Here is an 11,838-nt window from a genome sequence, read left to right as displayed (position 1 = left end):
GCAATTCTGATATAAAAATTATGAAGATGGACAAGTATGTGAAATGCCCAATCAGGAATCAGTGTGCACACTGATAGCAGCCTTATTTTTAATCTAAGTTTCATGAAACTGTCCAAGAAGACAGTAAAAAAAATCATATACACATCCTGACATACATAAATTGCCAAGTTTAAAAGATTAACGGTGTCAAATTTTAGGTGACCAAATAGAACATGATTTGCTATCAACAAACCCCAAGGTTAGGAATTCAACTTGTAGCAACTTTTCCCTTCCTATTATGCTTACAGGGGGGTGCAGACCCTGAGAAAGGTCTTCTCCAAACAGTAGTGGCCTGCACAGTCAGGGAAAACAGCACCTTTGCCTCGACAGCATCTGTGCAATAAAAGCCCCACCAAATATACAGTCACTCCAAGTTTTAAAGCTTTTAATAACTCAGACTATCAATGCTGCAAGAAGCAACTGTAAACTTACATGCTAGAGAAGGGGGAGAGAATGTTTGGTGAAAGCCATTCCTCCCACTCCCTTTGTATTTTGGGGGATGAAGGAAATTATTTAAAGATTATTTGGTTGATTAAGTTCTTGAAATGTTTCTATTACATAACATTTTTGATAAGCATATAAACAGACGGCACACAGAAATTATTTTCAAAACCTAAATTAGGTACCTAATCCAGCCTAAATTAAATACCTAAATCCCTCTCTGTAAGGTTTCTGTCAAATACTAATTCAGCTATAAACAGGTTAAAAGGTTATCAACTTCAGTTGCTTCTTTCTTCCTCTTACTCCCTATACCCCACTCCCAAGCTACCATCCCTTTGAGTTTGCCTCCATTTCGAGTCAGGCAAAGACTCCTTAACTTGATTCTGCCAGAATCATCTGTATTAGCACGAAGACTTTAATAGGGGAGTTGGGAGCAGGGGGGAGGGATGCGTTTAAACAAAACTAATTTTAACAGAACAGGGCTACAAAGTGACCACACATACAGTCATCCCAGCACATCCAAGGAGGGCAATAACCCCTCATGGGAACAGACAGCAACAGGCCACTGGGAGCAGTAATCTCTTCAGCCAGCTTGGTCACAGACAGAACAGCAGTCTGACCACAGGCTAGTAACCTGATCTTCAGGAGCTGCACACATGGGTTGGCATTCAGGGAGCAAGTGAGAAGCAGATGCTAGGTGATGTCTTTTGTGTAGAACCTAACTTTGTGTTAATTCAAAACTTCACTGTCGAAGACAATCCAACTGACAAGTATTTTCACTATTTTCCCCAAAAACACATGCGTAACAACTCTAGCAGGAATTGCTCAGTCAACCCAGTATTCAGTTACCAGTGTTATTGATCACTATCATTCAGTCCGAAATAGAAATGAATGAAACATGCTGTGCAAATAGACAAAGCTTATTTGTAAGCCAAACTTCAAATAGAATTAAAATGAAAAGGCAAATGCATTCATAATAATGAGTAGGAAGTCTTTTAAAGTTCCAAGGAATTATTTAAGAGATTTGAAAAATAAACCACTAAACACAATTAGACAGCTACAAGTAATCTATTAAATTCTTACTCTTACCCAGGGGGTCATCATTCCTGTTGCACTGGCTAAAGGCTTTCATCAACAAAAATTGACAAACCAGGTAAGTTACTATCAAACAGTGCTTATGTTGGTATGTGTTCATAGATTTTTTCTTTGTTTGAGCATCTCTCCTATGAGGGAAGGTTGACAGAACTGGGACTGTTCAGCCTGGAGAAAAGAAGGCTCAAGGGGATCCCAATGTATATAAATACCTGAAGGGACAATGCAAAGAGGAAGGAGCCAGGCTCTGCTCAGTGGTGCCCAGTGACAGGACCAGAGGCAATGGGCACAAACAAACACAGAGGTTCCCTCTGAACATCAGGAAACACTTTTTTTAATGTGAGAGTGGCCAATCACTGGCACAGGTTGGCAAGGGAGGTTGTGGAATCTCTGTCCTTGGAGATATTCAAAAGCCATCTGGACACAGTCCTGGCAATCGGCTCTAGGTCGCCCTGCTTGAGCAGAGGGGTAGGACCAGATGACCTCCACAGGTCCCTTGCAACCTCAACTATCTGGTCATTCTGTGAAATAAAGATTGTATTTGATATCTAAAGCAGAAACCAGGTCCAACTGGTTTGCATTCTGCATTCTACAACCATACAGTAAAAATATGCAACCAGCCTGAAGATATTGTACCAAAGTAGAAGATACTAACTGAATGGCTAAGAAGTTATCAAGTAACATTAAACAGTTTAAATACTGCAAAGCCTTATTTAACTCTGACATGCCTGAATATAGCTTGCCCTGTATCCTTTACAGCTTCCACTGTTGCTGTAACTGGTGGATCTATGCAACAATAAAAAGTAAAATTGAAGTTTTCCTGTGTTTCAATGCACTTTCAGTAACCAACCTACCTGGCATATTAACAGTGATCCCCTCAACATGCAGAGGTAACTGGAACAGTTCTCATAGACCCCAGAAAACAACGACCCCAGAGAGGCTAGACAACAACCTCCTGCCCAGGAAGCAATTTTGAAACAAGTGAATCCTGTGGTATACTGAACAAACAAGTAGGTTAAGTCTTGTTGCTGTAGAAACTATTCGGATTATTTGAGCACTTTACATTACAGCAGCAACATAACATACTGTACAGGTATTAAATGCCTATAGAAAAGTTTTAATCAAGACAGATATAATATAAAAGGAACCAAACAGCAGCATAAAATAAACCTTAAGTTTACAGAACTTCAAGATCAAGTTCTAATAACTCAACGTGATCTTAAGCACTAACTTAAAGAAAATACTTCCTGAAGTAAGATTACAGTCAAAATACACACTGTGAAAAACAAAGCCCCCCCGAAAAAAGTCTGCCTAGTCCAGGATAATAGGTCATCTTTAGAAGTGTGTTAATCGGAAGCCTTTCAGTTAACATCTTGCTCCACAGCTAATGTAGAAATCACTCAAATGCCTTTGATAGAGTTGCCAGTCATGATCCTCCCTTCATGAAGCTCATTCCTGGTCTCAGTAGATCCATTTGGGGTCAAGTATCAGAATCTGATCTAAGTGTCAGAAAGTAGGACACATTTCTCACCTAAACTCAAACCAGAAAAGCCAACTAAAGAAGGAGGTGAATTAGGAATGAAGACTTAGCAGAGCGTCTCCATTCTTAAGAGTCACTAAAATAGAGGAAGACACAAATACATAGTATCATGTATTGCAATATAAGTGTCCAAGCTAAACACACTTCCACAAGTAAATAGAGAAACTTTTCCCCTCCCCTCAAAAGTAATTACCTCCTAGCCTTGGGATGAAAGACATTTAGTATGTTCATATCCCTCCTCATGTAAGACATCACTATCAATAACAAAAGCCCTTATGTATGAAAATACAGTATGCTGTAAGACAACATCTTTCTTGGCTAGCAAAGAGTAATTTCAGTAGACAGATTTTGGTTCATAACTTGCTGCAATTAGTTTTCAACTACAGAAGAGAACAGAGGATAAAATGGTCTTAATTGGGAGAAGGAAAATGGTTCTATCACACACATCATTGCTTCAATATATTTAAACTCTGTAGTAGTACACAAAAAAATTCCATCCCACCAAGTTGCATTCATCTTTAAAGTCAGAATTACTTTTCTTGATATGTATATTTTAGGAAGAATATTTAGAAACCCTTAAGTATTCAAGCTGCAATGTAGAACTACTGAACACAGATCATCCATCACTATAAGATACACTATTTCTTAAAATGCAGGCAGAAAACGGAAGCGATTATTAAGGAAGCATTGTTTTTTGTTGAATTCTAAACTGAAGCCTCATCTACCTTGCCACAAAAATAAATTAAAATCCACAGGGCAACAGGAATTCTTATTTCAAAGACATAACATCTCTTAACTGTTCAGGTCTATCCGACTCCATTGGTATCAATGGGACATTTAAAACTGATTTGGAAACAGAGAAGGACATCCCATTTGCAAGGTTATCACACTAGCTTACATCAATTGTACCAGAACAGGACAAATTGTCCATTCTGAGTAATTTGTTAGAGTTTGCCATAACCAGACAAGCTTGCCTGCATCATTGCAAATCAATAGTAGAATAAAAAGGCAGGCAGTGAAAGGAAATACTACCTACGTAAAAAGAGAATTACGCAGCATTATGCTTGCAAGCCTTCTGTTATTGCAGTGCCGAAAAACACCGGTATATACAGTTGTTAATATAATTGTAATTGTGGAAACCAAGCAAGAAGTTTTTATTCTCACAACTAGACATGGCAACGGTGGAAGAGAACAGCACAAAGCATTTCAGAAGCAACGTGAAGGACTCCTGTAAGCCTGGAAATAAGTGCTATCACTGTGACACTGCATGTCAAGAAAAAAGTGAATTTTTACAAATAGGGATTTCACAAATCCATTCATCTGCAGAACCACACACCCTAATAAGTGTGCCAAAGTGCTGCTGTTGAAAGGCATCTCATGGGAAATATTAATGACTTATGATAGTCCAGATAGGCAAAAATCACTAATATATTCTTTAATCACATGCACAGCATTAAATCATTCCAGAAGTCATGCAAGCCCACAGTTCATCCACTGAGAGTCTCAAGTTGCCAGACATTACTATTTAAATCAAGAGGTTTTATGTTTGTGTTTTTTCTAAGAACAGTTGCACATGTTAGAGCTTTCAACCTAAGCCACTTTAAGAATCATAGAATAGTTTGGGTTGGAAGGGACCTCTAAAGGTCATCTAGTCCAACCCCCCTGCCGTGGGCAGGGACATCTTCAACTAGATCAGGTTGCTCAGGGCCCCGTCCATCCTGACCTTGAATGTTTCCAGAGATGGGGCATCCACCACCTCTCTGGGCAACCTCTTCCAGTGTTCCAACACCCTCAGCGTAAAAAATCTCTTCCTTATATCTAGCCTAAATCTACCCCCCTTTAGTTTAAAGCCATTCCACCTTGGCCTGTCGCAACAGGCTCTGCTAAGAAGTTTGCTGCCATCTTTTTTATAAGCCCCCTTTAAGTACCAATAGGCTGCAATAAGGTTTCCCCGAAGCCTTCTCTTCTCTAGGCTGAACAAACCCAACTCTCTCAGCCTTTCTTCATAGGAGAGCTGTTCCATCCCCCTGATCATTTTTGTGGCCCTCTTCTGGACCCGCTCCAACAGGTCCATGTCTTTCTTATGCTGAGGGCTCCAGAGCTGGACACAGTACAGAAAATACATAGCTTTCAAAAAAACACAAATTAAAGATAAAGGCTTACTCTAAGTGAAAAACAAATACAAATAGGTCAAGACTGCCATGTCAGAGGAAGTCGCCTGATCAGGAGATCAAGAAAAAAACACACTAAGATTATGGATTTTAAGCAAAAGGCTCAAAAGAAGGAGAGCATTTTTGTCACAAATCACACAAATCTTTGGCAGAACACCACCTTGCATCTTTAAATACATGTTTATGGTTATACACATGTATATCCACAGGTCTGGTGGATAGGCACCCTGAGACTTTTTTTTCAAGTGCAGGCTTATGTTAAACTTAAAAAAAGTACTCTAGCTATATACAGCAGTTGCTCAAGATAAAGATTTGGAAGTTGCAATAGAGTAGAACTGGCATCAGTTTGTTCTGTAGCATAGGCAATCTTAATCAGGACACTGATGACACAACATAAGCCATCATATGCTTTTAGCAAAGGTCTATGAAGCTTTCTACAGTAAAGGAGTAATACAGACTTCCTACTTTCACACCAGCAGATAGTTCAGATGACTCAATTTCACTTTTCTAGCTCACATGCATTAGCAGAGGACTAGTAGTGTCCGACAAATACCGCCCATGATTTAATACGTGCACTATTTGTCCCTCCCATGGATTTCACACAACCTGATACTGCAGATTATTTAGATTTTTTTCTATGAAAAAGTTCACTTGGGATTAAATACAAGAATACAAGTAACATTCAGAAGCATTCTGCCTCAGAACAGTAAGTAGTCACCCATCAACATTACAGGCTCACAGGCAGAGCTTTTCTGGGTGGCAAATTGGTGACCTGTTCACCTAGACAAGTACGTTGTCTAACCTTTATCACCCAGTAGCGGCATGGTCTCCAGTCTCCATCAGACAAAGCACCTTAAGCCACCGCAGGCTGCTTTGGTAGGCAATGACATACTATGCACTGCAGGACAGAGTAAGAAACCCACATTAACAGCTCTGTCTGCCCCACTCCTTGAAGGATGCAATCTCTGCCATAAGCAGCTTCTTAACACCAAGCTTCCAAAGCTGCCTTTTTTTCAACCACCACTTTGCAACTTGGAAAGCACAAATGCTAACCAGTCACGTGAATTGCCAGGTAGGAAGCATGTGGGAACAGCATGAGAATCATACCAAATGCTTCTCAAAAAATGTAATGCCCACTGAATCATGATAAAGGAACTTCACTATTTGCTTACAAATAACAAAGCCATGCACAACAGTTGTAAGGAAATGCTGCTGCCATTAAGAGTTTACATTTTAAAAGGTGACAATCCCATAATTAGCGTGCATAGGGCTATGGATCCACCTGCACAAAGTTCTTCACAGGTCAGACATGTGTCCCCTTACAGAAGTTGACATACATTGTTCTTTGTTTTACCTTTTCCATCTCAAACTTAACACCCATTTACAAACATGTGATCAACCATTTCCATACACATTGTTTGCCCATTTATTTCAGACAACACATTGTTGGGTTTTTTTAATTCCATCAAGAATGTTAATCTAGCTTCAAAGGTAAAGAGAAATAGTGCTGGCTGCTTTGTTCTCCCCTTAGTCATGCTGAAAAGTAGTTGCTAAAAGGGCACAAAAGGATGTATAAAAACAGGTTCCACTAGGAACTCCGAACAGGTCCATATCGTATTCCAAAATTGAATCCTTTTGTCCCACCATGTTTATGGCTTCTATTGCAAGAAGGGGATTTTGGCAGAGGGTAGTGGTTGGCTTTTTTTGCGTCAAGAAACAGAGCATCAGGATAGTATTGTCAAGGCTGCATTCGAAAGAAGAATATTCCAGATAAAGGTTGCATTTGTAACCTTAAATCTTACCATTTTGAGATTTTATGCACAAATTCCATAGGTTTCTTGGGGAAACTACACCACAATGCACCACCTATGTAAGTAGGAACTCTATTATATACATACAAGAGACCAAAATACACTGAAGATTTAAATCCTGCAAACTGCTATTTTTCATACTAGACTTTGCAAAGGAATAGTGTTCGTTTAGCTGATTTTTTTTTTTTTAAACAGTAGCTTCCCAAGGGACTTTTGTGGCAGAGGGGGAAGGGGAAGTTCATTTGTGTTTTTCTTTTAATTAAAAAGGGGAAAACTGATCCCATTATGAGCAACTGCAACACCAAGTCACCATGCATGAAGGTTTAAGCTTGTAACCATTATCAGGAAGCAAGAACATACATAACCTCAACTACAGGAGTAAGACTCCTACTTGCTGCTAACATCAGCTAGACCACAGGAAGAAGCACTGACTCTGGAATAATGACTATGCAACCCAGTTGTATACTTGCTTTCTCTCACTCTTCTCCTCCATTCCCTTTTTCACCCAGGTAAAGAAGAAAGGAAATAAGGAGCCACTGGGACCATGGGCCAATCCCAAAGTATTTGACATGTGAAGAGACCCCCACCACCACAACAGCTGCCCTGGAGGTTTGCAAGCAAGGAAAGGAAAATGGCAACTTCAGAAAAGTATATCTTTCAATGACAGGCCAACCAAAAGGCTCAGGGCTTTCTCCTTGCCAAATTTCAAATGCCTGCTGCAGACATTAGAGGTGATAAGAGCTTCTCAGAAAGGGTCTGCATTAATTTTATATAACAGGAAACATTAAGCAAGCTAACCTAAATACAGAGGTCACTAGCAAATTCTTTTAGAACATGGAGGAACAAATTGTTCTTGCAGCTCTGCATAGCATCTGGCAAAAGATATTAGCAAATTTTAAAATATTTTTTTAATGTGGCAATAGATTTCAACTACGCCTTTGGATTTATGTCAATACTGAATATTATGCAATTATTCCTTGAAGGAAGCAAACTGCTTACATGCAAATATATTTGCATAAACTACAAGTAACAAGTTATGCACTGAATTTTACAACTTCAATGTACAGATCATTTTTATAGAGCGCTGCAAGAGTTCCAAGTTGGATAGTTCAAATTTCTGAATTAAAATTAGAATGCAAAGTAAGATTCACAGGAACTATACTCACTCACACTAACCCACGTTTTGTTTTTCTACATAGTAACTAATGTTATCAGCATTATCTTAAATTTTTTTCAAAAGATTTCATATTAAAATATCAGTCTAAGAAATTGACCTTAGGGTTTAGGAAATCTTTGACAGATTCACTTGATGTAAATGCCATGGATCCTTTTTGTCAGCCATCAACAGCAACCAGAATAGATGCACATGAAGAAGGGACTGAATGCACCAACTTTTTAATTGAATCACAATGAACAACATGCCAGATATTCACCTACTGATTGTTTTTTGGAAATTGTTTTGAACACAACAGATCATTTACTTATGCTCTCCCCCATTCTAAGAGATAACAAAGTTATGTTTCTAAAAAGACTAGTAATTTTCAATACTCTAAATGTATCCATCAAATTCTTCACAAGGACTGTCTATAGCTGTATGCTACTCCATGAATCATTTAGGCAATAATGAACAAAAAGACATGCTTTTGTTCAAATCATGCACAGTGGGATTACATGTGAACTGACCCTCCATGTGTTAATTGAAGACAAAGCTTTGCTTTGCACTCATTACCGCTCTTACAGACAGATTGACAAGTTTAGAAAGTTTAGTGTATTTCTCGGTTTCCAAATCTAGGTAGTTTGTTTTAAAAGTACAGATGCACATCAGGAAATAAGCCCAGGTTTCACAAGTTTCATCACTTCTTTTAGCACAAAAGAACAAAATAGCATATGTGCAAAGAAAGGGATAGGGAGAAAGAAAACAGAACAAGAACACATCTTTGGCAACTTCACAACAGTTTTGTAACATTTGTTACAGGCTTTAATAAAGAAAAGAAACAGCAGGACAGTTTTCCTCCTAAATGTATTACTCGGGGTGTCTTGAAAAAATATAAGCAGCCCTCAGTGATAAAGAGACAGATCATTTCACCAATTTTCCCTAGGGGTTTGATATTCTAGAGCCACTGACATGAAGGGAAGCATGATTATGTCTTAATTGAGACTTTAAATAGTGCATTTCAGAAAGCAAATCAAAACTACCTTGTTTTCTTATATTTTTAGAGAACAGAACACACCAGGTTTCTGAAACATAATTAAAAGCTATTTTGAGACTGTAGCACCAACCCAAACTTGAATATGTTTCTAGTCACCACATTATTTCAGGAATTCACCGTTCCAAAGATTTGAGTGAAAAGATGAGAAATAGGAAGGGAGAGAGGATCTACAGGAATGTTTGTATTTCTGCTTAATCCTGCCAGAGTCTTCCAGATTGTCACATCACCAATATTGTAATTCACATCACCAAATAACATCCAAATTTACATCACCAAGTAACAACCAAATTATTAGGAAATATGCCCAGTTTAGAGTAATAACTATCAAATTTCAAACTTTGGCAGCAAAATACACAGCAAAATAGCATGAGCAAGCACTTCTGTTTCATTAATTTTTTATTATTAAAAGACAGGAACTGCCAACTAAAGCCAGTTATCCTGCTGGTCCAATCCAGTGGGAACACAGTTTGTTATAAATTAATCCAGGAATCTTCCCTCTAAAAAGAGGCTCTGGTACATGAAGCAGAACAGTGATAGAAAGTTGCTAAACTGCATGAAAATATGCATGCAAGAGACTTACCAAATCTGGGGTAATCCCAGGAAACACCAAGTGTTTAGAATTCCTTTCAACTTTAACATCACCACCACTCAGCAACCAGCAGGATGCATTCAGCATCACACAGAACCTGCACTTGTTTTTATTTGGGGGCTTTCAAAAAAGCACAGCAACTGAGAAGTATAAAAATTTGAGATTTCATTCCCAGATAATCTCCTTCATGAGCAAGTGGTATTCTCCAACACCAAATAACCAACTAAATACTAAAGGTCTATACTGCAATTAGAACTCAAGCCAGAAGAGACATAGTCAAGGAAGAGACGTGAAAACAAGAGCTATTCCTCAAATGCTAAGAACAAGAGAGCTATCATTTTATAGAATCACATTCCCGATCTGTGGTTTTACCCTGAATCAAAAAGGTGCAAGTTACTCTCAAAACCAGCAACAAATTTATCTTACTGCCTGTGGAACAAGATGGTTTTTTTCAGCTATATGGTTCATCTACTCTGTAACAAAGCTGGTAGCTGCAACAGCTTTTTACTGGAAATTTCAGTGTAATATGTGCTTGTCCTTATTCTCAGTGAAACCAATAGACAATAGCACATGATCTGCAGTGACTACACATATAGCACCCACTCAGGACTTTGCTCAAACATTACATGTGTAGCTTTCTCCTAGCACCACTCAAGTTTATAAGCAGCTGCATATTTCCAAAAGTTCTTGGAAAATAATAAAATCAGTAAAAAGGCTATATATCAGTTTCTGCAATATACAAAAACCCCACTGAAGTACAGAGGTTGTGAATAATAGTTTTTATAAATTCAGACATGAAGTGAAAACAGCACCCTCTTGACTCTTTGGTCCTTTCAGAGAACGCAGTTCCACGATACATGACCTCCAGCAAAGAAGCCGGTTTTAAAACAGCTTTCTATTCCCATCCTGAAAGTGCAGTTCAGCACCTTCTCAGGGCTGCTGATACAGCTGTTCACCAGCTGTGCTACGATTCACCAAAACGATCACTTAAAACCAGATACTTTTAACCTACATCATTTCAGTGACCCAGTTTTACAGAGCAGCCTCATAAACAGTACAGGCACAAGTGAAAATGCCAAAAGGTTCTTACATCCTTGGTAAAGTTCTTACAAACAGGCACCTCCCCTTTTCCCAAAAGAAAACACAGGCTGCAATTACACCCTCAAAATGCAAGAAATCCACATGCACAGAAGGCATACTGAAGTCTCCCATCTTAAGGTATCTTTTAGATCTGCCTTGAATTGGTATCTTGATTCCTCAGATACCTTGGAATGAATATATGCCACCTAGTCCATCATTCACAGCCAAGCAAATAAAAATAACTTACCAAACGTCTAGCAAATTCTTTATTTTCTGAAAGAAATCCATATCCTGGGTGTACCTTGAAAAAAAAAAATTTCAAGCTGATTGAGTTCTGAAGCCAGACACCAAATTTGCTAGCACCTTTTCAGACACTGGGGAAGGTGAAGCAGACCGCCAAGCATGTAAGTTAGTTGAATACCTTAAGAAACTGTCTTAACGCACTAATTTATCTGTCCTGAGTCAAGCTGTAAAGACTCACCGGTTGAACCACCATTTCTGAAATAAACATTCCTTACTTGACTGGGGAGAAAGGTGCTGTTTGCAGAGCAATGGACACACTCCCTTTGGTGTTTTGCCTCCTGCTCTTTTTAACTCCATTTTGCCACATTTCTCTCATTGCAGACTTCCACATATATGCTCATCCACACTGTTCTCAGTAACTGCTATAAAGTACTCCTTACCCCAAAATATTTCTAGCACTGATCACAACAGTGGTCTTAAGGTCCACAGTCATAAGCCTCCTGCCTCTAGCGACCCTTGCTGGAGAACACAGTTTATTGTCTCATTAGTCAAAGTCATGCATCCTTATGTGCCTAGTTTGCTATTCACACCCCAATATACACCTAGCATAATTACTTGAGAG

At 38.8% G+C, this 11,838-nt stretch overlaps 1 protein-coding gene across 1 annotated transcript in view; it reads right to left on the bottom strand.

Annotated features, from left to right (window-relative positions):
- Nucleotides 1-11,838, bottom strand: part of PCCA (propionyl CoA carboxylase, alpha polypeptide) — a 299,399-nt gene that overhangs the window by 236,902 nt on the left and 50,659 nt on the right. Inside the window, exon 7 of the mRNA XM_009333370.1 lies at nucleotides 11,221-11,274. Coding sequence (XP_009331645.1) covers nucleotides 11,221-11,274 — 54 coding nt within the window. The remainder of the gene's footprint in view (nucleotides 1-11,220; nucleotides 11,275-11,838) is intronic.

This window comes from Pygoscelis adeliae, unplaced genomic scaffold (assembly GCF_000699105.1).
Source record: "Pygoscelis adeliae isolate BGI_AS28 unplaced genomic scaffold, ASM69910v1 Scaffold48, whole genome shotgun sequence".
NCBI lineage: Eukaryota > Metazoa > Chordata > Aves > Sphenisciformes > Spheniscidae > Pygoscelis > Pygoscelis adeliae.
This window is presented reverse-complemented; position numbering and strand designations above follow the sequence as displayed.